The sequence below is a fragment of the Acipenser ruthenus genome, chromosome 19 (assembly GCF_902713425.1).
Source record: "Acipenser ruthenus chromosome 19, fAciRut3.2 maternal haplotype, whole genome shotgun sequence".
In the NCBI taxonomy this organism is placed as follows: domain Eukaryota; kingdom Metazoa; phylum Chordata; class Actinopteri; order Acipenseriformes; family Acipenseridae; genus Acipenser; species Acipenser ruthenus.
Genome location: NC_081207.1, coordinates 3,399,600 through 3,425,419, shown reverse-complemented (window position 1 = coordinate 3,425,419; position 25,820 = coordinate 3,399,600). Strand labels below are relative to the sequence as shown.

Genomic DNA, 25,820 nt, shown 5'->3' with positions numbered 1-25,820 from the left:
TCATTTCCAGTCCTGTCCCTCCAATCCAGAAAACAGGTGCAGCCAAAGTGCAGGAAATCAGTGCAAATATCAATGCATAGATGAAATGCATTTTTTTTTTAAGTTTACTGCACTGTATTGTACCATAAGAAGTGTTTTTAATAAAGCAGAGACCAGCATGGGAGGTCACATTGTAAAGTACCAGGTACATGTGTTCGTTAAATCATGAAAATATATCACCTGAAATTAACTTCTCCTTTTCCTAAACCTTTTTTTCTCTCCAGCAATAAGGTTTATTGACTTGGTCCATAAATTAAAAAAACAAACAAACATGTTCAGATAAGGTTTACCATCCCCACGCTGGTTATATTTTTAAAAACTATTTAAAGAAACTGTGAAGAACCAGTACACACTGGTAATCCATTGCAGTACCATATCTGTACCAGTGGCTTTATAAAGTATGGATAAATAATCCTATACGCACCTTTATCAGGAGAAAAAGGTGTCGTAAATCTGGAGGCATTAGCCACTGTATAAAAACAGTTGCATGTATTCCCTATCTGAACGCCTGAGTTCCCTCTTTGGCCCTAGTTTCCTAATTTTAGATGATCACATATTTGCAAGCTGCTGAACTGCAATTTAACATCCTCCTGCTCCAGCTAATGTGAATCTTGCAGATCATGACTACATTTACCACGTAACCATAGCAGTGATAAGCCAAGATACCTTAATGATCCAGTGGAAAATTGGATCACTTTTCACACACACACGCACCCACATGCACAAGATATTAAGTTCCTGTATTGCATAATATTTCTTATTATGATTTGCATACAGGAAGACGAGTGGGGTGGTTGTAATAGGTTATCAGACCCAGACAGGGCAGTACTGTACACGATACACATATGCACTGCATATCCCAGGGACACATTGAATATATATATATGCATATATGCAGTGTGCATCCATTCAGTATTACCCTGTACTGGGACTAAAGTCACAATTTTGCATGCACAAAAAAAAATAATAAAGATCCTGCTAGGAGTTGCATGTTTAAATAAATGGCATTTATTCACTGCATTCCTCAGAAGCTGGTTGCTGATCGATGTGACACAACATTGAAAAGGGAAACTCAAAATCAAAGTGGTTGCCTTAGCAACGGCCCTGCCAGATTCCACCAATCAATGGGTCTGCTGCTCTGCGATTTGCCTGGAAGGACAGCTTCCTACATAAAGAGTGAGGGTCGGGGACTAGCGAGAGCCACAAGGAGAAGCCAGCTTCATCCAGGCAGGCAGGCAAGCAGGCAGGACCCGCGCTCAGGGGCTAGCACAACGAACTAGAAGAAAGAAGGAAGAAAGAAAGAAAGAAAAGAAAACAGAAATGGCCATCATGTTTCAGACAAGAATTGCAGCTCGAATCCAATGGGGGGTCCTGTTCATTGCTTTCTGCTTTCAAATTCTAACAGCTAGTGGAGGTAGAGTACTATTCCTTTATGAATTCAACTGCATGCCAATCTATCTATCTATCTATCTGTCTATCTATCTATCTATCTATCTATCTATCTATCTATCTAATTACAACCAGTGAAGTTTATTAATTTTGTTTAGGGTTCTGTTGCAAAGGAGAGAATGAACAGCAAAACACAGATTGGCTTTTTCAATGATCTCATTATTATTCTCTTTCAATAGAACCGCTGCCAAGTGGTACGCAGTTGAATACACTCAAAAATAACCCTCAGCACCTTAAAGAGGAAGCCACAATAAGAACCATGGAACCATGTAAGCTGTACATTTGTGCTCATCTCCAGTTTCTTCAAAGTAATGTAATTCTCAGCGTGCTCTGCAGCACACCCTGCTGGAAGACAAAGGGATGACATATCACTTTTCCGCTCTAAGAGATCGATGCTTTATTAGACAGCGCCCCCTGCTGTAAGCAGACATGTAAATGAAGCATTGCATCTCTTTAGAGTAACTGCGGGCACACAGCTAACCGTTGGTCACATGGTCTAAGGGACAGGGGGGCCAAGGTCCTAATTTGTTTTTAATTGATTTTGCCCTTCAGGCATCAGTGCCTTTATTAAGTATGATCTGTATGCTGGGCAGCAACTACAATTGGGTAATAAAGGACTACTGTGTTTGTCATGCGTCTTGGATCAGCTAATGTCTCCGCTGTATATATTTAGACAAATGTTTCTAACACATTGAGACCTAGTAACACTTTACAATATGCATGGATTATAAGTGGTTAAGGAAAAGTTAACATATTACCCCAGTTTTGGCCTCTTTACACTGGCTCCCTGTGCAGTATAAAACTGATTTTAAGATTTTGCTGTTAATTTACAAGGCCCTGAATGGATTAGCACCTAGTTATTTGCAGGAGTTACTGACCCTGTATCTTCCAAACCGCACTCACAGGATGCGGGGCTGCTGGTTATTCCTAGGGCCAGCAAAAGCAACACGGGAGGTAGGGCTTTTTCTTGTAGGGCTCCTAAATTATGGAATGCTCTGCCTTTGTTTGTCAGGGAACGCACTTCTTCAAACAGAATGAGGTCCGTTCCGTTAATCTGACAGCTGTTCGATCTTTGCACCCACAACACCTAAACGGCATTAACAGGGTCTTTCTTGGATCAACATCGCATTGTTGTGGAATCAAATATTAATACAAAGAGAAGATCATGCCGAGGGGGGATGAGGAACCCAAGGGAGAGAATATGAAAACATGAAGATTATAGATAGCGTGCCTACACTGTCCACTGTATTTTACTCCAGTTTGAGGGCTGTACTGATACTCGTAATTGCCTTAAGAAGTATTTATCGGCAGGTATTAAATAAATCTGTTCTTTAATGCGTTGATTTCAAAACAAGAAAAAAGATCTTACCCTCTTCAGTTGAGTACCAATCAACCTCCGCAGTGAAAAGAAGCCGTTTGGAAGTGAATTTTCTTCTCATCCGGGGTGCTGACATTTTTACTGCTGTACTGCAGGAAAATTTGCTTCCAATTTGCTTTTAAAACACTCAATGTGGAAGTGAATTGCCATTGATTGGTACTCAATTGTAAAGGTGAGTGAAGGACAGTTTTGTTTTAAAATCAATACATCAATGAACGGATGTATTCCGTACGTCATGAAAGTTCATAGTGTATCCTTGATATATACAGTGTGTATGAGGGTGTCTGTGTTGTGCCCCCTGCAGCTCAGAAGCTGGAAGCTCTCCCTGAGGGCAGCGGGGCCCTGATTAACCACTCCCTGATGCTGGTGCAGCGGCTGGAGGCTCTGCTGGCTCACGGGAACGGCAGCGACGTGGCCCTGCGCGTGCAGACGCTGCACTCGGACGAGGTGAAGGTGTTCCAGGCACACTCGCTGGTGCTCTCCCTGCAGAGTGAGGTCTTCGAGGGGCTGCTGCAGCACCGCAACGCTAGCGGACTGATCCTGAGAGAGACAGCCGACTGCGCCGCGGTCTTTGACAAGTTCATCAGGTACTGTCAGCGACACACACAGCGACACACAGCCTATACACAGCACGTCTGTAATGTATAACACAGTGACACACAGCCTATACACAGCACGTCTGTAATGTCTAACACAGTGACACACAGCCTATACACAGCACATCTGTAATGTCTAACACAGTGACACACAGCCTATACACAGCACGTCTGTAATGTCTAACACAGTGACACACAGCCTATTCACAGCCCTGTCTGTAATGTCTAGTGCTAATTATTCTTTGTTTAATACATATTATATGATGCATTTTTATTCTGTATTATAATGTAAATGTAGCTCACCAGTAAGTGTCAATCCCTTTAAAGGGTGGTAGCTCTATCTATACCATACTCCTTACCCAATACAATTATTTGTATACATCTGTTTCAGCACCTTATTTATGTGCATATGTAACAATCTAGGCATACTTGTGACTAACTTTTCATTAATAACAGCCCTCTGTTTCCAGGTATCTGTACTGTGGGGAGATCACAGTCCTGCTGGAGCAAGCCATCCCACTTCACAAGCTGGCTAGTAAATACCGCGTGTCTACTCTGCAGGAGGGGCTGAGTCACTACATGACCCAACACCTGGCCAGCGACTCCCCGCAGGGCCACGTGGTCAGCTGGTACGACTATGCCATGCGTATCGGGGACGTGGGGCTGAGGGACAGCTGCCTGCAGTACCTGTCCTGGAATGTGTCCTCGGTCTTCCAGAGCGGGGAGTGGGGGGCGGTGAGCGATGACCTGTTGCTCTCCCTGCTCCAGCGCTCCGACCTGATCCTGCAGAGCGAGCTGGAGCTCTTTGGGGCGCTGGAGAGCTGGATCGGGCGCAACCAGCTCGGGGGGACGACCATCGAGCGCGCGCTGCGGTCGGTGCGCTACACCATGATCCCCCCAGGGCAACTCTTCCGCTTGCAGAAGGAGTCCCCTGTCCTGCTCAAGTACCACGAGTCGGTCCGGGACCTGCTCTTCATGGCTTTCCAGTTCCACTCGGCCTCCCCTCTCCAGTTTGCCAAGTATTTCGACGTTAACTGCAGCCTCTTCACGCCCCGGAACTACCTCTCTCCAGCCTGGGGCTCCCCCTGGCTCATTAACAACCCCACCAGGGACGACCGCAGCACCAGCTTCCAGACCCAGCTGGGCCCCAGCAGCCACGATTCTGCCAAAAAAGTCACGTGGAACGCCTTGTTCTCCCCGCGCTGGCTGCCCGTGAGCCTGCGGCCGATGTACACAGAGCACGGGGCGATGCAGGCGGTGAGGGCGGCGGAAGGGCGCCCCCGGATCATCGTCACCCCGGCCACGTCCAGCGTGGACTTCGCTGGTGTCAGCTTCCAGAAGACGGTGATCGTGGCGGCGCGCCAGCAGGGCAAGGTGGTGGTACGCCACGTCTTCAACTTCCACCAGAGCACGGAGGAGAGCGGCGACTTCCTGGCGCAGGCTGACCTGCAGCGACGAGACTCCGAGTACCTCATCGAGGGCGCCATGCACCTGCACATCGTCATCAAGTCCATCTACCACTCCCTCATCAAGGCCAAGAAGTGATCCCTGCCTCCCCCTGCTCCTCCCCTCACACACTCACCCATGCTATCCTAGCCCCTTTTAAAGAGCCATTGAACTGCCATCCTTGGACCAATATATTGCCATAATGGTTTTCAATACCAACTGTCATTTGAATTTCTGGATTTTTGAACAAGGGAGAATAACCATCCCTTATAAAAGTCTCCCACAGTAAAAGCATAGCAAAGTGTGATAAAGCACAGTGAGAGTATGGTAAAGGACAATTAAGCATTGTAAAGAATAGCGAGGTATGGCACAGCATACTAATAAACATGGCAAACCAGAGTAAAGCAAATGCATAGTATAACCACTGGAAAAGCATTGCAAAACTGCAAAAATACTGTGCCCAAAATACCATGGTAAACGTTTATAAGGGATTCTCCAGTTTGATATTTAGTCTAACAATGTGGTATTATTATTATTATTATTATTATTATTATTATTATTATTATTATTATTATTATTATTATTATTATCATTGTATGTTAACCCTTTATCTGCTCCTCAGGGAAGAGCTCAGTCTGCAGTGTGCTGCTTTGTGCTGTTAATAAATGTGTCTCCAGATCTCAGCACCTGTTTTCACACGTCATGCAGAAGAGTCGGTGCCCTCTGCAGTGCTGGCCCATGACAAACAGGGCCAAGTCAGCTGCTGCTCCCACCTATTGATGAAGTAGTCTTTTAAAAATTACGATTTGGAGTAAACCGATTTGAGAACGTGTGTGTTATTTTTAAAAGCCACAATGGGACATTAGCCCCAAGACTTCCCTGCTTCCTTAAGGTGTCTGCGCAGGTCAGCACTGGCTATACGCTGCACTTGCCCTGTGTGCTCGCTTTACAAGTAAACGCTGCCATCTAGTGTTCAGTGTGAAGCATTACTGGTACATCTCTGTTTCCTCTCATAGGACAATTATACACTTGTCCCCCATTGATAAAAACGGGAAGCTCAGGTTGTTATACAGTTACACTCAAGTCACAACATTTTCAGATTAAAAAAAACCAAAAAAAAACCAATTGTTTACTTGTTAATCATCATTTTATTCAACCACAAATCCTAATGGATACCAAACAAATTATTTTGACTTTAAAAAGGCTCTCAAGGCAAACAACATTTAAAATAGCTTGCATTATAATTTGATAAAGGTTTTGTACGGTATAGGATACCAAATCATGTTTGATAATTTTGCTAAATTATCAAACACGTAATGAGTGCAAAACCAAGGCTCGTTTTTGGCAGTTGTTTAAGAGAATACTGTATACATGTTCTATAACTATAACTGTTTGAGTCTGAACTACCATCCAGCCTGTTCCAATCTCAGGGTTTGCTGTAATCACACACACACAGGATACGCACAGACACAAACACGTGATTCGCTCTGCTACAGGCCAGTATGTAAACAGCAGACTGCAAATTGAACCAAACCATCACCCAAAAAAAGGAAAGCTAGAATAAAAACTTTACAATAAACTTTAAAATAAAAATAAAGAATTGCATGCATTATCACAGCGACTGGGGTTTTCAAAGGACTGTGTAAGGTCACTGTATATTGACTAAATATACTTTAATATTAGACATCTATATTTTATCAGCGTAGGTGTGTGAACGTTCTGAAAAGGTATGTATTTTGTTGATAAAACTACATGCCCCATGGTGCTTTGCGTTACGTGCAGGAAAGACGTCTGTTCACACAGACTCTCAGCGATCCAAGTTTGGAGCTTTCAGCTGCCAGCCTTGGCCCATCATGTAAGTGCAGCTGAGCTTTCCTTGCAGTGCAATTGCAAAATTCCTCTTTCCAGCCTGTTTTGCAAGGTGTGCATTTCTACTTTCGCTCTCTGCACGGAGACCTGCAGCCCACACCCGGAAAATCTCCAGTTGCATGAAGATCGGAGCCTGCATTTTTGCATTTTTTGTTGCAAAGCTTGCCACTGAAGCTCCAGTCAGAGAGGGAGAGGGAGGGAGAGACAGAGAGAAAGAAGGCAAAGTCTTTTGTGATTCCCCTCCCCCTCATCAAAGCAAAGGGGAAATGTCTGTGTCAAAGGGAGGTAAGATTGGTAGAGTGATCTGTGCAATTCTTAATTAATGCAAGCAGGATTGCATGCCGTGCAACATGCATGGGTGCAGCTCACGTTTTGCCATGGCATTTTAAAGTTTGAGTTTTTGCAAGGGTCAGCTGCATTTCCTGTTTAGGTGGTGCCCTTTTACACAGCGCGAGTTCCTGGTAAGACGAAGCTTGCAGTAGTTCAGCTGTATATTTATTGACGTTATTTGCGTTCTATTTCTGCACTGTCAGGGACTGCCATATAGAATAATGTGCTACAGCCTTTTAAATTGGCTGTGAAAACAAACGAGTTTTTCAAACTCAAATTATACTAATCCCAAATTTGTTTGGCATATATGAAATTGTCATTTATGTAATATAATTGCAAGGTGAATCATGCATTTGGAAACTTTTTTTTTGGTGGACAGGCGCTTGATTTTTATATGTTAAACTGATTTCTGAGCGACTGTAAATAGGAACACTTAATAAATAGTTGCTGTAAACGAAATGTTCACAAAAAGAAATGCGCACATATTGTTTTGTGCAGTTATTTAGAAGTCAGTTCGTGTGCGCAGCTGGAAATCAAACGTTTCGAGTTCACGTGTTTCTGCTGTAAATAAATATAGGTGGACTTTGCAAAAAATAACAGCCTAAAAATAACCGCATCGCAGCAAAAGTAAAACAAGGTTTTGGAAGGGCGGCTTGAAACCTCAAATATTAGCAATTTTAAATATGCATGCATTAACATTACTGCCCTTATATAAATAGATTAGTACATTTGTATATTAGAAATGGAAACTAATTAAAAATAAAAAAGTAAATATGATTGAAATATAGTGTTGTGCGTGTAAACGCTGGTGGAACATAATGAACAGGTGACGCCATCCGTCTGTCACTCCAACTGCGTCAGTGTGGCTGGAATGTCACACTCACAGTGGAAAGGGTTACATTAGTACTGCAAACCAATGTACTTGCGTGTCGTGCAGGTGAGGGCAAACATAACTACATCCGCACCACTATTGTAATAGTGGGAGTTTTGTGCCTATTCAGTTTTCATCTTTGATACATTTCTCTTTTCATTTGTTTTTGCATGTTTTTTTTATAATATTGTATATTTATTTGTAATATGAAGCGCTTTGGGATGCCTTGGTATGAAAGGCGCTATACAAAATAAATTTGATTGATTGTCTGTTTTCCGGTGGTGGGAGAAACGCGTATGTATTCTTTCTCAGTCCCTCGGGGGGAGAGATGATATCGAGTAAGTCCCTCACAGTTAGTGGGTTTACGTTATTTCAGCTGCATAAAAATTATAAATAATGTCACCAACTTTGTCATTTCATATGATTGTGGATGTGTGGGGACAGTGCATTTTCAACACATGCTGTATTGATGGATTTGTAGAATTATAAGTGGTAATATGTGGATTTCGTTTGATACATTAGTGGGACCGTTCTGCTTGAACCGTATCTTCCAAGCTGCAGCCCAGCACCGTTCTTACCCCTGAGATGCTCTGTTGTCATGTCCTTCTCACAGCACTGCGCCTACACATCCCTTTTCTGCTGGTAACCGTTGGTCACGTTCCAGTGCTATATAGGTTTCTGATGCATTAACAGTAAATTGTACTGTTGTTCCAACCAGCCGCAGGAATCCATCTGGGTTGCGAATTCTATCACGTATGCTCTGCTTGTGCATGTATTTTGTTCCTGTTGGTAACAGAAAGCTGTGTGTGCATTTTTGCAGGGTTTTTGCAGGTGTTGTGTCCTATAAAGAACTGCTGTGCATCACTTTTTCTCTTCATCAGAAGTCAGTGCTGCCTTTGCTCTGTGGCCAAATGTTGTGCTTGCAGCAAGGACTGCAGAAACGTTGCTTCCACTGCAATGGTGTAACTTTCGTTTTTGAGGATTCCCAGTTTAATCTCCTTATTCCCGTTAGGATTTCCGAAACCCATAGCAAGCATTCCCCAATCCCTTTTGCCCCCCCTGCAGATGTCCAGCACTTTCCCAGTGAAGCATGCTGTAACTCAGCCAATTGAAATTGTTCATTCAATTATAGTTCTGTAGCAGGTTTGGTAACAGCTGTGTGATCCTCTGTCTCGCCTGCATTAATCTGTATAAAGAAGTTCATAGATGAGCAAGACTCTCTTGGCCAATCGCAGACATTCAGAGACGTTTTTATTTAAGTGTCTCATGCAATGTTTTCTTGATGGAATACATTGTCATATTCCTCTTTTTTTCTTATTTACAGAAAGATAAATTCTAATAAATGCCAGTGTTTACTCAAACACCAATATATTTCAATTCCATTTACTTTTTTTTTGTTTTTTAAGCACAGTTTCCATACCAGACATTCATTTAATTAAAAAGCATGTTTTGTATTACAAAGGTTAAATTTGCTTTAGCTCATATATGCTTGATCATAGATGAGTTTTCAGATATTCTGTATGATCTTGAATGCAAGTTTAAGGCTCTTGCAGTAGTTTGAGGTTCATGTTACATCATGTTGGAGCACTGCCAGACAACGAGGGTCTGCAAGGGAGAGAATTTAAGTTGTGTTCATTTGTATTACAAATACGTTCTTTTGCGTTGGTGAAGTAATAATACTGTAGTTTATATTACATCAGTTCCCTGGGATTTTTAAAAAATATTCACTTTTATCGGCGCCAATTGTGAAACTGGCTTGAATCCAGAAATTCATTTGAAATGAATCTAAAATGAAGCTGGGTACTTTGGCTTCAGAATGGATGGTTCAGGAGGCAGGTGCTGTCATGGAAAGTGTAGGAACTCAAAGAGTTACTTTAAGAGTCCTCTCTGAATCATGCTTCAGGCAGCCATGGAATTCCATTGAAAAATACTCTGAATTCCTGGAATTCTCAGCAGAGCAGAGAAGAGGCCAGGAGGAGAGGGGAGGGGAGGGACCTGGCCAAGTGGAAGGGACAGGATTGGCTGTAACTGCTGGGGATGCGGGACAGGATTGGCCATAACTACTGGGTGATGCAGGGCGCCCGATTGGTAGGGCAGTTAAGATTGGATATAACAAGGCTTTGTTTTCTTCTTGACAGTGTTGCTGGGGTAACAGAGTACAGTCTGGTACATTAGAGGGGAGATTGACTAACTGTAGTGGACTGTGGTGAGGCAGTGCTGACTGTGCAATCTCTCTTTTCATTACTCCTGTTAGGTTGAACAGAATCAGCATACAAGACCCTGAGTAGAGAGAGGGGCTCTGTGACAATTTAAAGCTGTAGTAACGTGGTGCACTGTGTTTTTTTTCTTTTTATACTAAAGATAAAAAATGAAAGCAAATTGTTAATGCATCATAGCGATTCGGAAATGAGCTAGATGTTAATTAGCCCTCTCGAAATCCTGAGTTTTATTTCTGAGTTTATTATAAACTAAAAAGTCTCCTATTGCTTAGCAGTTTGGTCCAGTTTTGCTTCTTGCTTTTGAATAATGAAGTGTTCTCCACACATGGATTGTTGACGACAATGATCAGTTACATATTTGATTACTTTCACTAATATGCACTGATATTTATATTTATTAACTCAATTCCCAGTTTGGTTTCTCAACAAAATGCATTTGCCACAACTGCAATATAACTTTCTCTCTTCATTTCTAGGAATGTTGCAAAAAGCCAGGGGGTGTAATTTTTACATTACCTGCAGCACAGTCTACTTCCTTAGTCATTCGAAACCTCAAGTACTAGCTTATTTTACACCCCCATCTTTTTAGGTTGTAATTTCATTGTCTCTTAGTAACTGCACAACATTTAATTGCTGCCAGTGTAACCTTTGCAACCCGCAGCCCATTACAGTAAGAGGTTGTTCCACTTCAGGGCTGTTATTGCACAGTAGTGTTCGATACTCCTGTATTCTTTTTCACATCTGGTAAAAGGCAGGTAGTGCAAGTAATCTGTTTAAAACAAACAAATTAATTGAACAATGAAATAATCAGGCGATACTTCACAAAAACAAACTGTTTCTATGAAAACTTGCTTGTACAGTAAGTGTAATTCTGGGTTGTATAGAGGATTTCCTGGCAATAAAAAGTGCAAACACATACAGTATACAGAATGCCTGCGTATGTGATGTTTGGTAGACAGTTTTGGGCCTGAAGCTGTTTATCCCAGGTCTTCATGAGCACAAAGGAATAAAAACCACAAATTGCAATTCCAACGTGAGTAAAACCGAGAATGTTTACAAGCCCCTATGTTTAAATGTTTGTTTACTTTTGGTTTGGTAGTTTTGTGGGATGCTTTTTTTTCTGTTCTGAAAAAATTTGGCTAATGACAAGATCTGAGAGTCTATGTTGCTGTTAGTGTGTGTGTGCATTTCTAAACTTCATTGCTCAGCCCCAGATGTTTAACTTTATACTTGGGGCTGGGCAAAAAACATGCAAGGCTTTTGTTTGACAACCAAATAAATGCGTTTATAATATATAATCAACACAGGCAATTTTGCTTTAAATTTACGTAAAAATACTTGTTCAATAAACCTACGTGCGTTCTTGTAACTGAACCAGCTGTTAAAGATGCCGAAAACGATTAAGTCAGTGAGTTTGGCAATAGCCATCCAAATGACGAAGAATAACTCGGAGATAAGCCAATATGAATACTATTTTGTGTTTTTTTATTATTACTACACAGTATTTGTAATGTTTGAAGTAAAATGGTAAGTTTGTTTTATATTATTGATTTAGTGTTCCAATAAATACTTCCTGTATTGGGTGTTATTCACTAGTAATGTTTGCGTATCTTATAATGTGACGGGGGGGGGGGGGGGACACACACTCAGTTTTAGCCTTTTATTTTAATTACGGAATAACGCAGATTTGAATTTAGTTCTTTTTATTGCTGAAGACTAAGATCCCTGGTAAGAATGTATCCTGTGATTTGAGAGTCTGGGCTAGACAGTCCTGATGCAGACGAATGAGACACAGTCACTGTCATGCTGTGAAGAGTGATTACCCGGGCGGTACGGTATTAAGCACAGTAACGTGTACTGCACTCCTGACACTATCTAATAAGAAAATGACAGGCAAGTGTATGAAAGCCAAGCATTTAATTCGTATTGAGGATCTCCACGCTTTGCACTGATGGTATTGCTAAACTGTAAAATGGCAACAGGAATTTAAATTGTGTATGCTTTTACAGTTTGTGTTGTACATGCTAAGCATCATTTTTTTTTTTTTTTAAATGAACTACCTTCTAAGCCGACACAAGTTTCAGTGAATGCCTTTGACTCACTGTGTGTGTGTGTGTGTGTGTGTGTGTGTGTGTGTGTGTGTGTCTGTTCCGTTCTCATCCAAAGGCAAAAAGAAGAATAAGAAGCTGACGCTTCCCAAGGAAGTCTTTGAGCAGCCGTCTGCAACCGCAGCGTAAGAAAGCTGTCCTTTTATATCTTTTCTGAGATGTAGTAGTAGTAGTAGTAGTAGTGTACAGATAGTAGTGTACAGATTGAGGGGGAGCTGGAGGCTCTGTTACAGTACCGAGGGGTACAGATTGAGGGAGAGTTGGGAGCTCTGTTGCAGTATAGAGGGGTACAGATTGAGGGGGAGCTGGAGGCTCTGTTGCAGTAGAGAGGGGTAGAGATTGAGGGAGAGTTGGGGGCTCTGTTGCAGCATAGAGGGGTACAGATTGATTTTGAACTAAGTGTGTATAGGGATATTCTGAATTTTTAAAATGTGCCTTTTCTTTCGCTTCCCAGACCACCCAGAGACTTGGACTCCAAAGCCTGTGTCACGATTGGGGAGAAGGTAAGACCTCAGAAGAAAACAATTAACAATAAACTCCAACTCCGTTGAAAATGAAGGTGAAAGTGTTGGAAGACGGAATGTAAAGCATGGGAGCTAGACTGAAATCCTCCCACAGTGCATTAGGGTCGTGGTTTGCTATTTTTTTTTTTTTCCTCCTCAGAACTTTGAGATGAAGGCAGATGACCTGGAGCAGATCAGCGAGCTGGGCCGTGGGGCGTACGGAGTGGTGGACAAGATGAGACATGTGCCCAGCGGCCTGATCATGGCAGTGAAGGTGAGAACCTGGGTCTGCCTCTGTCAGAGCCCCCTACCCCCTCTGTACCTCACTAGCAGAGCCCCCAACTCTCCTTCAATCTGTACCCCTCTATAGTGTAACAGAGCCCTCGACTCTCCCTCAATCTGTACCCCTCTATACTATAACAGAGCCCCCCTCTCCCTCAATCTGTACCCCTCTATACTATAACAGAGCCCACCTCTCCTTCATTTTGTACCCCTCTATAGTGTAACAGAGCCCTCGACTCTCCCTCAATCTGTACCCCTCTATACTATAACAGAGCCCCCCTCTCCTTCATTTTGTACCCCTCTATACTGTAACAGAGCCCTCAACTCTCCCTCTGTAGGTTGTTTCTTAGGGATGCAGTACAGTAATATAGCAGATCAGTGGTAGACTGAAGCCCCTGGAGCCAGGTGGCCTCTCCACTCTGAGACATACACTCACAGTGGATGTGGCAGTTTCTGTGCGTGGGCTGGCTCATTACAGCCATTGCTTTGTGTTTGAACTCGCAGAGGATCCGAGCGACTGTGAACAGCCAGGAGCAGAAGAGGCTGCTGATGGATCTGGATATCTCCATGCGGACAGTGGACTGCCATTTCACTGTCACGTTCTATGGGGCGCTCTTCAGAGAGGTACAGTTCTGGACTCCACTTCAGGAGAGTTTTTCCCTGTAGTAAGTCGTGCTGGACCTCCAGGATCTTTGAGTCGGTGAAATAACGAGACACAGTTTCCGTAATCAAGCTGAATTTATTCACCGGAATGAAGGCTATATATAGCTCTTTTCTAGTTGCTGTCTTCTGAATACTTATCATAGTGAGTACACATACAGGCAGAAGTAAAGTATAATGAGCAACATAGCTGAAGGTTTCAAACAGACTTAGTAAGCTGTAGTAGAGTAATATAACAAGATCGCAAGTATTCTGTTGCTAGGAGTTATCCGCCATGTTCTCTTCTTTTGTGATCGTTTGACTACTGAGACTAGCTACAAGGGGCGGAACACCCAAGGGAAGTGGCTAAGCATAATAAAAATACATTTCAGGGAAAGGTATAGCAGTTCATTACAACGGCATGGGGGCTGAGAGAGAGCCAGAGAGTGGCGTGAATGTGTCCACACTCTAATGCTTTGTGCGCTCTGCTCTGGACACAGTCGTTGCCATGTTGGCTAATCAGCTGTCTTCACCTGGGACATTTGGAAGTCCCTAAATACCTAGTTGGGCACCCACACTTTCAAACCTCCTTTAAACAAAAATCTTTGCTTAGTCAGCTTATAAACTATTACGGTTAACCATTAACATGATCACATGGTAGGTGCCATTCCCTACTTGACATCCTGTATGTTCATTTATATTCATTCGCATGCCGGTGCGTCCAGTCCACTGTTCCAGTGCGTGCCCATCTCGGATCTGTCTGTCCTCTTCATCCAGTCTCTGTGTCTGTCCACAGGGGGACGTGTGGATCTGCATGGAGCTGATGGACACCTCGCTGGACAAGTTTTACAAACAAGTGATCGAAAAAGGCATGGCCATCCCTGAGAATATCTTGGGAAAGATCACAGTGTCTGTGAGTCTGGCCCCCGGGCTTTTATTCTGATTCCATGACAACACATATGCCCAAATGCCACTTCCACATAACCCTTTTTATCCTAGCAGGTGTAGTTGGTAGCAAAAAGGATATTTTTCATCATTGTAACCTCATCTTTTATTTGTGAGGTAATCATAATATTTTTTTAAATAGTTACCCTGGATGTGACATCTGCTTGACCTGCAGTGTTCAGGATCAGATTGCGCTGCAGTTGTGTGCTATGCATGCAGAGAATAGGAGCTGCTATGTGGAGTGCCATGATTACACCCTGTGTGTTTTGGAATGTCATGCTGACTGCATTAACCATTTCTTGCGTGTCTCTGCAGATCGTGAAAGCTTTAGAGCATCTACACAGCAGGCTGTCTGTGATCCACAGAGGTGAGCTGCTCCATAGCCAGGTCTAGCGATTTTAGGCCGGTTCGATTCACACATACATGTCTCATTTACTGTAGTTATGGGGGTTGTAATGCGCTACTGAGCTTGATTGATTTACCAGGGCAGCTTCGCAGCCCCTCCCCACCCACAGCTGTGCCAGTCTGACCCTGTTTCCTCGCTCTCCTGTGCAGACGTCAAGCCCTCCAATGTGTTGATTAACACGCTGGGACAGGTGAAGATGTGTGATTTCGGGATCAGTGGCTACTTGGTGGACTCTGTTGCCAAGACGATGGACGCTGGCTGTAAGCCCTACATGGCTGTGAGTCCCACTGTCTTTGATCTAGGAGTAACACACCAGAGGTTTGGTGTCAGTGGAGCAGGGTTTAGATGCTTGTGGTGGGAAATAGCACAAGTCGCCTAGGTGAAAAGTCTGGTGAGCTGGTAAGAGTCGGATCAATTCCGTATTGACATTTTACTGAGCTGGTATAATAAATCCTAGACAAAGCGTAGATAACAAATAGCTGACTTTAAGGATTTTTTTTTTCTTTCACCGCCTTAACCAGCTCCTCCAGCACCAAGTCTCCTGAACCAGCAGGACTGTTTTTTAAACCTGTGGTGCTCATTTGCAAGCCTGTGGGTATAAGAATTCTACCTGTGCTTTTCATTCCAGCCTGAGAGGATAAACCCTGAGCTCAATCAGAAGGGCTACAGTGTGAAATCGGATATCTGGAGTTTAGGAATCACGATGGTAAGCCCCTTGTGTGTGTACACTATGCCCATCCCATGCTGAGGGTACTGTATCCCTGTCTAAGGCCCATATCTCTGCAGTCTCAGTGCTATGTTTATCCTCTGGTTTTAATGGTACCATTATTAGATCTAGGGGGCCTTATTTTCAAAATGTTTTCCTCTATTCTTTTAATGAATTCTGTAATTCAGAAAAAATCCTCTTGTGTTACAAAATGACAAACAGACACCTCGGGAATTCTTAAGACAGCTTGGGTTATGTTACTCAGCAGTTTTGGTTCTGGTGTTTTAAAATTAAGCAGGTGTTTTACCGCTTTCCAAAAAAAAAAAAAAAAAAAAATAGGAGTTCATTAAAGACCGGAGAAAACGCTTTGAAAATATGGCCCTAAGTCAAGCAAACAAACATTTAGGCTTGTGTGTGCTAGTGCCACAAATTGAGTTCATTGGTACCCTGAACGAGGTGCTGTCCAAAATGCTTGACTTTTGTCTAGTTTCATCTGTTTTGAAGTCATGGATAGTTAGCCTGTAGTAGTGCAGGGTGTGTGTGTGCACTCCTGTCTGATGGATCTCTCTCTCCCTTCTCCTCAGATTGAGCTGGCCATCTTGAGGTTCCCCTACGATTCCTGGGGCACGCCCTTCCAGCAGCTGAAGCAGGTGGTGGAGGAGCCATCCCCGCAGCTCCCAGCCGACAAGTTCTCAGGAGAGTTTGCCGACTTCACCTCCCAATGGTGAGATGATACCTGACCTGGAAACCTGGACGGGGTCCTGAGCAGAACTGGGTTCAATTTATAGTTACAATTATCGCATAATTGTTTATTTTATATGTTAATTTGTTCAGTTAGTTACAATTATGCTGCAGTAATTACAATTACCCAAACAAGTAACAAATTATTCTAAATAACCAGCAATAATCGCAGGTACAAATACAGAAACATGCTGTAACTTATTTTTCCAAACAAATGGGGTCACCAAAAGTGGTGGAAAAGATGAGGTGTGCCAAGGCTCAATTATGGGAAAAATTACAATGACATTGTAACTGTTGTTAATTAGGAAGACAACCTTGCCAGAAACAACTTTTACATAAAATGAAACCAAGAGGGGAGGGGGTGGAGTTCAAATGGGCTTTCTGGGAAGAGAAATGCTGAGGTACGGGATTGGGGGCTGGTGGTGTTGTTGCACCAGGCCAGCTCAGAGCTGTGTGCTTGGATCCCGTTCCAGCAAGCGCTTCCGACAGAGCTTCCCTCTTCATGACCTTGCTGCTCAGGGCTGGTTCCTGTCAAACTGCGAGGCCCTCTTTCTCACTGAGCGGAGCTCTCTGTCTTGCTTTGAGCCCTCCAGGCACTTCAGAGCCCAGAAGACAGGATGTGTGTGTGCTGCGTGCATCCTTGAGTCTGGGGTGGAGGCTGAGCGCTGATGTTGTGATTGATCTGAGGCCCCCGGAAGCATCGTTATGCAAATGTTGTGGTTTTATACCCAGTGAAAAACAGGCCATTGCAATAGATGCCAAATCAGGGATGGAAATAAGACTCCTTTTGCAGAGCAGCTTGATTAATTCCTGGTTTTACTACAAGCTTAAAAAGACACCTGAGCTTGTTACCTAATACACTGGGATTAATCAAGCTTGTAGTAAAACCTTTAATGGGTTAAACTGCTATGCAATAGGAGTCTGCCATCCCTGATAGAGTAACAACACAGTGCTAGAGACACATGGGGCATTGTCGCCCTTCTCTTCTATTGGGGCTGTTCTGGGTATACCCAAGGGACTGATTTTTTGTTGTACTGGAAATAGAAAAAAGATTCCTGTTGCATAGCACTTTAAGCAGTTCTGGATTTACATTGAGCTTGGTGTTGTTTTTTTTTTTTTTTTTTTAAGCTTAAAGAAGAATTCCAAAGAGAGGCCAACATATGCAGAGCTCATGGTGAGTACCCTTGCTGTGAATACCAGTGTATTGAGCCCACAGTGCAGGGGTGTGTACCATAATTATGACTGTATACTGTATGTGCCGCTGTGCTCTAATTACAGGTGTAGGGAATTCTCTAAATACTGCGCAAGAGCAGCTGATCGTGATCGTGTGACACTTCATTCATACTGCCACATGAGGGCAGACCTGCTCCTCTAATGACAGGCCTCCAAGCTATTTCCTATGTCTGTGTGTGTGTGTTTTTTGAGCTAAGATCTGTGTGCAACCAGTAGTCCAATGTGAATACATTTACAAACCTGTAACCCATATCCAGTTGTAGAGGTTGGAGAATAGTAGACAAGTGACAGTTTGGTTAATATGTCCCAGATCAGACCGTACTTGATCTAATTCAAATCGTCATTAATCTGTGCAGAACTCCTGTGCGGTAGATGCTAAATTTACAATACATACTGTTCTTTCTTTCTGAACCCGGCAGCAACATCCCTTTTTCACCCTCCACGATTCCAGTGAGACTGATGTAGCCAGCTTTGTGAAGATAATCCTGGGGGACTAAGTGAGCCTCCGGGGCCCCGCCCACACGCCTGGGGGAGGCAGGACTACTCCACTTATGCACCAATCGCAATCCAGAAACCGAGAGGAAACCACGTCAAAGGGGGAGCGGAACAACCCACGCCCCTGAGACGGACACACATTACAGAATGCAAAGGGTTGGTAGCTGGGCTGAAATGCACGGAGAGCAGACTAGATGAGGGACGTTTATCGCGCGTGGGCCCTCTAGGTGATTTTAGATGATATCGGTTAAAATAATATCTTCTTCCAAGACCCCCTCCGCTCCGAAACAGAAGTCAAACTCAGCTTGCTCCTCCCCAGGTGTTATAAAGTTGTGTGTGTGTGCAGAATTTGTTAGTCATTTCAGTTATTTTATTATTTATATTACATGCTTAAATTAATCTCTTTAAGATGTTCATCTTGTGTGATTTTACAAATATCTCTCGCTATACGAGAAAATAAACAGAAAAGTTTAGAGAGTTTTGCTGGTAAATGGGGTTTACAAAACAAAATTGTTTTTGTTTTAAGTGTGGTGCACACTGCAACTGGTAATAGCTTATCTAAAATGCAAATTAGGTAATAGCAAAAGACTCAATAGTAATTCAACTTCATCTGCTACCCCCCCCCCCCCCCCCCCCCACACACACACACTTTCTAGATGAACATAATCTAGGCTGCAGCAAGTAATTTAAAGTAAGCAAGACTGTACCATACATTGCTATGCACAGAATGATCCTGCGTAGATTGAACAAGCAGGACCCTGGGGCTGTATCTTTCCTGAATGCTCTCTCTATGTATAGATTGCTCTATAAGAGACTAGGACTGAACTGTTCATGTCACACTCCCACTGCATGCTTTTTACCTGTCTGCTTCTGTGTTTATTATACCAGAATTCTCAAGGTGTTTGTGTAACACCTTATGTCACCATGTTTCATGCAAGAGTTTTACAAGCACTAGCTGGGGGTAAAAATGACAGCTGTTTTATTATGGCTAAAATCCACATCCATTTATTTTATTTTTTTGACCTTGGTGTAATTTTTTTCTGTGGACTTCCCGCATATCAGACACTGCCATCTGGTTTTCAGACTGTGTAACTGCAGTTTTTCTATTACTTAGAACATCATGTGCTATTCTCTAGCTATCAAATCCTGCTGGATTAAGTGGAGATCCTGATTTAATTTTTTCATATATTTTTTTCTGATCCAGGCACATAATTTCTACTGTATTTAAAATATTGTGTCTGATAGTCACACAAGTTATGTCAAAGGCAGCATGTGAGTGTTGGAATTAACACCCCTTTGGGGTTGATGGATCCAGATTCATTCAAAGAGCAGGTACAGGTACCCTCTACTGGATCAAAACAGTACTGCAGCTGTAAGACTTTTACCACTGGGTCTTGTAGTGGATCGGAGTTCTTTTATGTAGCAGTCCTCCTTTCATTAGGACCGGACAAAAAAAAACATTTTAATATTGTGATTTTCAATACAAGGCAAGTGTGCTAATGTTTTTTTTTTGTGAAGAATATTGTGGCTTAAATGCGTTCCCTTTTAAGGTGTTATTGTTTACCTTTCAATTCTGTTGTGGTTTTTACTTTGCATATAATATTGCAATAGTAATTGTGCTTTTTAATTTTTTTAAGTGTTTTTTTTTAATGGTTTTCTTAAAAGGGATGTGAAATCCAAAGGGTCTGCCCAGTCCCTAGCATGCAGAAATGTGTGAGAATTGTGCGCTAGTAATCTCATTTTTAAATCATTCTGTTAAGTTTCTAAACACTACAGCTATGGAAAGAAAGGAAAAAAGCAGTCTGACATGAACTTTTGTGCTCACAACAAGGCTGTCATTGAATCACTGTGAATGTAGCAGCTAGCTGGAAAAGCATGTAAAACAACACCTGCCTGCATTCAGAGTTATATTCAGCTGAATCTGCAATAATCTGAACCAGCAGTAGTGTCTCTCCGTGCATGTATTGAGGGGTAAAGGGTGTAGTTTATTACAAGGGTGTGTTGTCTCCCCCTCCCAACTATGGAGTGTCACAGTTTAGCCCCCAACACTGCATCCCAGATGGCCAGCTGTATTACAAAAAAAATAAAAATAAACAAGTGAAGGCGTTTGGTGACTGGGTTAGAACTAAGCTTTCAGTGCCAGGAATTAAATTTCAAGTTCCCAAGTTAGAGTTTGGCAGACGTTTGGTCCACATCTCTACCATACAACATGGCACAATATGCAGCCTGTGCTTTGAGAGCCCACGGACTGCAAGAATTGCAGAAAGTGTCCTGGAAGCCCATGGAGGCCCATTGCTTTGGGTCATCTTTCAAAATGTGTTTGGCTGTATCCCAAACCAGATTTCTAACATTTGGGTTAGTACAAGATATATACACTGCTGTGCAAAAGTCTTAGACATTTTTGCATGTTTCTGTTCTTTGCATTTTTCATGTCTCAATCGCGCATTGTTTTTGACCCTGCCTTGCCTTGCATCAATTTAAAGGATTTTTAATGGTCTTTCTATTGATTTTATATAGGTTTTTCTTTATTTATTTATTTTTTCGGTGGGGATGCTTCTCGTGCCCCCCCCCCCCCCCCCCCCCCCCCCTAGATTGCTTTGTGCCCCCCCCCTTTTGAGAACCACTGGGTAAATCTGATGGACTAGCCTCTACAACACCTCCCATGCACAGTTCACCCTGAGTTCCCATGATCACAAGTTCTTGAAGACCCTGATCAACACGAACCAAAGACCACTAAACAACAAGCCTGGCCTCCCCCCACCCGAACCAAGCAGCATCAACAACAGTCAAAGCTGCCACAACAGCAGAAAACACCAGTGTAGGCCGGGAGTAAACCACAGACTCTCTCATCGATATACATTGTAACTCCTGAATGTGTTGAAAACTTGCACAGCAGTGTGTATATAAGATACAGATGTATAGATATATACCTTATTTTTAAAACAGTTGAAGGTTTACTGTTGAGGATATTGAAAATTGTACTGTACTGCAAATATGAGAAAATACAAAATGCATATGCTTTAGAGTTCATAAAGGTATTTTGGTTTGGTGGGGACAGCAAATGGCCATACCTTTTATGATGGCTTTGTGGGAAAGTAGAACTAATTCCAACACACTGCAGCATTAATAAGCAACAGAGCCTCGCTCTCTTATTTTATATATAGTTGGAATGGGAAAAAGCATGTAGTATGCAAGTAGTGTGGTGTGTTTTTGTTTTTTTCTTTTGAAGTAGTGTATGCAAATGACTTGAGCTTGAAATTTTTAATATGCAAATGAGGTGTCACTTGATTGGCTAAGTTATTAATTGAAGGTGAAGTACAATGGGCACCTGCTAGTTATTATTATGTGTGTGTTTGTGCGCCAGGGACTAGCTCATACTGATGGCAGAGGCAATGACAACATCGGGGTCCTACCGTTATTGGCAGAGTAAGGGCTGGTTCACACTTCTGTCGCATGTGAGTGCGATACGTCAGATGCAGACCGCTATAAAAGCTGTGCCGCTTCACTCCGGCCATGCAGAAAATGTTGACATTTTTCAACATTATCCGACCCCATGTGATTTCAGGTCACAGACGCATGAGAAAAGGCTGTACGACTTTCCAAAAAGACGTACTTCGCAAGAGTGTGGATGATGTAATTCTGACCTGTCCTGAAGTATGAACCAACCTTAAGGCTTAAGGACAAGAAGCATGTGCATTGCTCTGCATCCACAAGGGGTGCTGTTCTAAATGGACTACTCTGGTGTCAGGAGGGCAACTCCTGTCTTCTGCCAACATTACACAGATATGGCTTTGGAGTGTGTTAAATCAAATAAAGCATAGTATTACTGCACATCAAGTACAATAAAAAATACTTATTGGTGCCATCCATATCTTCTAGAATCGTTTTACAGTATTTTCAATGTTCTTTTCTGATGGACAAAATGCTGCCGACTGGCATAATCAATCTTGATTATTGTCGTTATTACTGTTATTAATAATTCAATTAACTCTCCTGCAGCCATTTCTCTAACTGCACCCTGTTGTGGGTAGTGTGAGTCTGAGTCTGCATACTGACATACATGACTCTGCATTCTGATGCTTGCAGTTCCTACACTGGCTTGTATACGAACAGAGCAGCCATGCATTGCCCGATTTGGCAGAGCCTGCAGAATGCCAAGGGTGGGACCCTGTACTTTGAAAGAGTTCTTACAAAAATGAAATTGCAGTCAGTATTTAGCAGAGGCGCTGTACTAAAGGTCTACCTGAAGGGATAACAGTTCTCGGCATATCTACACATCACTGTAAGCCAACTGCAAAGACTAATGACTGTTCATTTAGAGTTGAATACATTTCTATGAATCTTTTAGATTGCACAGTCTGATTGTGTGCAATTGTACTGATGTAAACTCAATAAAGAGGTATTTTTACACAATAACAATATAAGTGTGTTTGGGTGGTGGTGTGTTCCATTGATGTCAGAGAAACTTTTTAATATCAGCCTGGTATTCAGAAATGGAATGAGGTGAGTTTAGAATTGTTATGAAATGGGGTGGTGGTGGTTGTGTATTTTGAGGGGGCAGAATTTGACCGTAGGTCCCCGAAATACATGTGAAAAATCACACATTTATGATTTATTATGATTTTATTTTTTGTTCAGCTTTTATAATTAAGTGTTAAACATTATGGATGAATTACAATGAAAAAGTGTTACAAAATAGTCTTTGCAAATAAAACTGTAAAATCTTTGGTTTCCTTGCTACCTTTGCCTGTACATTTTAATGGTTTTCTATGAGTTCTATGTGTGTATATATAAATTAGGAATTCTGGTTTATTTTTTCTGATGTTTTCGGGTTGAAAATGTTTCATTATTGGCATCTGCTGTTAGGCAACTCTTTGTCAGAAATTGGTCTCTACAATAACTTGCTGGGTACTTTCTGTTCAATAGATATCAGCTCCACAATCTCAAGAGGTAAGAATTTGTGTCAGATTCCCGAGTCCCATCTGTGAGCTACATTAGACCAGCCCGGATTGATCTCCCTCAAACTGGCTCAGTCCGCTTCTGAGTGTTTCATTCCAAACTCATGAAATGCAGTACTGAACAGGTTCCTCCTAGGTACCTTTTACTAGCTATCTTGATCTGAGATGTGTTTGTCAAAGCAGGATTGTACAGGGTGAATAATGAACAATGCCTGGTATGACAAAAAAAAACAAAACATGCATGCTTGAATTGATTGCTGCTGTTTATCTGTGCACGTGGTAATTCTGTGATTGCAGGAAGCAGGGTACTGTCAGGTGTGATGTTTGCACAATCTGTGCTTAATGCATACTGCAATTAAGCAGTGCTGCTGGTATTTCAGTGTAAACTGGTTACAGAACAGGAAGTACTTGTAAGAAGTAATCCAGCCTGGGAGCCTGTGGTCTAACTATACAGCTGTGGCATTTTGCATCACCCTGTAGAATTAACTCATTTTGCTTCATAAAGTCAAATGAAACCTGCTGCGTAATGTTTTGTTAACATATGGAACTGCATACCCCATTGTAGTTTTCCATATTAACGAAAAACTAACAAATTAAAAAATGTGACATTTTGAAATCTAACATGAAACGCTGCATTACTCTGGCTTTCTGATTACGTGATGTTAAATAAGATCTAAATGGAATTTTATTTTTTATGATGTCTCAAATCCTAATATTCTAGGTGTTGCAAAACTTTTGGCCGTAGCTGTTGGTACGAAAAACATGTTTTATAATCTTATAGTGCGGTAGTAGAAGAATTTCCTCAATGAACCCGGTTGCTGTTTACTGAGTCACCTGCATTCCTTCTGATTTTGTATTGATATGGGGTAGGTGCACTGAGATACAACGTCCTGTTTGCAGGGAGTTCAAGAAGCTCTTTTAATGGGATTAGGGAAATTGTATCCTGAATTAATGGCCAGTAATCTTGTCCTTGTAAATACTACCTAAACATAGCATCTGCAAAACAGAAATGGTATCTGTTCACTTTATCAGCTGCGTGGTATTCCCTGTACCAGTGTGTCTACTGGGAAAAGGCATTATTCTGAAGCGTAAATCTATCCATCAAGGTATAATATCAGATCATCTCATTGCGAGGCATGGCATTTGCATTTTGTTTGCAATTGGTAGGGTTATTAAGACTGAAGCAAAGCCGGTGAGCGCTGTAATCTTAAAAACTGGACTGAAATCCCTGGGTCCCTGTTCTGCTTCTCCTGCCTTCTGCCCAGTGTCTGTGTCTCTGTCTCGCTTGCTCGCAGACAGTCACCCTTAGGAAAATCTGAGAAGGATTTCCAGTTCAAATGCAGTAAATTTAGCACAGGAATACATGAATGTGCTTCTTCTGTGTTTCTGCACGTATGTGATTCTTATCAGACAGCCTCGATAACCGTTTCAATGCAACACGGCTGTACTTTTAATACTAATAATCACCATCACAGGTTGGTGCAATTACACCAGTCTTGAAATGAAGCGGAAAAAATGTAGTGTGTTTTTTTTTTTTTTACAAAACAGCAAAAGAGGTTTGAGAGTTCACATGTGCTCCACAAACAATGAGAGGAAGAAGGAATTTAGGATTGAAAGTGACCCTCACGCCGATTTCTCAGAAGAGAGCTACAGTGGGTCAAGTTAGAACACGTCCATAATGAGACACTAGTTTGATGCAGCAGAACCAGGTAACAAAAGCTGATTTTTAAATTGTAATAACCTCACAGAGTTGTATTTCTAGGTTAGAGTGGAAAATGCCAGTCCTAACAAAACACACTATGTAAACATAACCACAAAATTACAGTGCTAGTCAGATGGTGGACTCCCACAAACACTGTTGCCACTCAAAGTAAAGCGTGACCTTAAGCAGGGAGGAGTGATCATGTACAGTAAACCTCTTGGCCACCCTTGGTGGGCTTATTGACAGTGTTTTGGCAGTTACAACATACTTAGGAGTTTAAGCAGTAAGGACCGGGGAATTCTGAAACTGCACTGCCCAGTCTACAAAACAAATGTGAAGAAGTGAATGCTGTGAACTGCAGAGGGCAGTGCAGCACACCTGACTGACCAGGCATGAGCAAGGTAGGAGACTGTAGAACTGTGACGGACTCTCATGATGGAATATGGAAACTGGAGAGATGCAGGATGCTGAAGAAAGCTGCTGAAATGGAGCAGCTCTACGCATTGGAAACGTTAAAACAGACTGCAGCAAGTAATGATCGACTGCACCACAATGTACGGTTCAATGTATGTCACGTTACTTATGAATGGGTTTGCACTTGAGAGGATTGCACGTTTGAACAATTTTACTGTTTCCCGGTATGAGAGCCAATTCCATGGAGCTGATTGCTATTCGTTTGACCAATTGGTGATTACAATTAGAAGCAGCCTTCTGCAATACAAGCTAAAAAGGCAACAGTTCACATTGATTGAAATGTGCAGTGCTGATTTGAAACCAGGAAATGAAAGAAACCTGTTAACTGTGAATAAGGTCATCATTATGAAGGTAGAGATTAACAGCTAGTTTGACCACTAGTCTTGGACAACTTTACCCAAGGTAACGTAAGGGAGTCCAGGATTAGTGCT

General features: G+C 42.3%; 2 protein-coding genes across 4 annotated transcripts; both read left to right on the top strand.

Moving 5' to 3' along the window:
* The first annotated feature begins 1,140 nt into the window (after positions 1 to 1,140).
* Positions 1,141 to 6,512, top strand: LOC117424327 (BTB/POZ domain-containing protein 17-like). The gene is made up of 3 exons (XM_034040562.3): positions 1,141 to 1,453; positions 3,171 to 3,453; positions 3,933 to 6,512. The coding sequence occupies exons 1-3, from the start codon at positions 1,360 to 1,362 to the stop codon at positions 5,005 to 5,007; spliced, it is 1,452 nt and encodes a 483-aa protein (XP_033896453.3). The 5' UTR covers positions 1,141 to 1,359; the 3' UTR covers positions 5,008 to 6,512.
* A 183-nt stretch (positions 6,513 to 6,695) lies between these two features.
* LOC117424624 (dual specificity mitogen-activated protein kinase kinase 6) lies at positions 6,696 to 18,728 on the top strand. 3 transcript variants are annotated; one of them, XM_034041175.3, is made up of 12 exons: positions 6,696 to 7,062; positions 12,364 to 12,430; positions 12,760 to 12,808; positions 12,969 to 13,082; positions 13,595 to 13,714; positions 14,526 to 14,642; positions 14,990 to 15,041; positions 15,230 to 15,357; positions 15,709 to 15,786; positions 16,371 to 16,510; positions 17,656 to 17,701; positions 18,180 to 18,728. In XM_034041175.3, exons 1-12 carry the CDS (start codon positions 6,897 to 6,899, stop codon positions 18,255 to 18,257), a joined length of 1,155 nt encoding a protein of 384 aa, XP_033897066.1. In that variant the 5' UTR covers positions 6,696 to 6,896; the 3' UTR covers positions 18,258 to 18,728. The 3 variants fall into 3 exon arrangements, with proteins under 3 accessions (XP_033897066.1, XP_058848342.1, XP_058848341.1); XM_058992359.1 differs by having other exon boundaries at positions 6,707 to 6,763; XM_058992358.1 differs by lacking the exon at positions 6,696 to 7,062 and adding an exon at positions 7,086 to 7,238.
* Positions 18,729 to 25,820: the final 7,092 nt, after the last annotated feature.

What these genes read in the sequence shown, in the direction of transcription:
- LOC117424624 (XM_034041175.3), top strand. Translation starts at nt 6,897, where the DNA reads ATGAAGATCGGAGCCTGCATTTTTGCATTTTTTGTTGCAAAGCTTGCC. An exon ending in GTGTCACGATTGGGGAGAAG is followed by an intron (nt 12,809 to 12,968) that starts GTAAGACCTCAG and finishes TTTCCTCCTCAG; the next exon opens with AACTTTGAGATGAAGGCAGA. An exon ending in GCTGTAAGCCCTACATGGCT is followed by an intron (nt 15,358 to 15,708) that starts GTGAGTCCCACT and finishes TTTTCATTCCAG; the next exon opens with CCTGAGAGGATAAACCCTGA.
- LOC117424327 (XM_034040562.3), top strand. Translation starts at nt 1,360, where the DNA reads ATGGCCATCATGTTTCAGACAAGAATTGCAGCTCGAATCCAATGGGGG. An exon ending in AATTCTAACAGCTAGTGGAG is followed by an intron (nt 1,454 to 3,170) that starts GTAGAGTACTAT and finishes TGCCCCCTGCAG; the next exon opens with CTCAGAAGCTGGAAGCTCTC. An exon ending in GTCTTTGACAAGTTCATCAG is followed by an intron (nt 3,454 to 3,932) that starts GTACTGTCAGCG and finishes CTCTGTTTCCAG; the next exon opens with GTATCTGTACTGTGGGGAGA.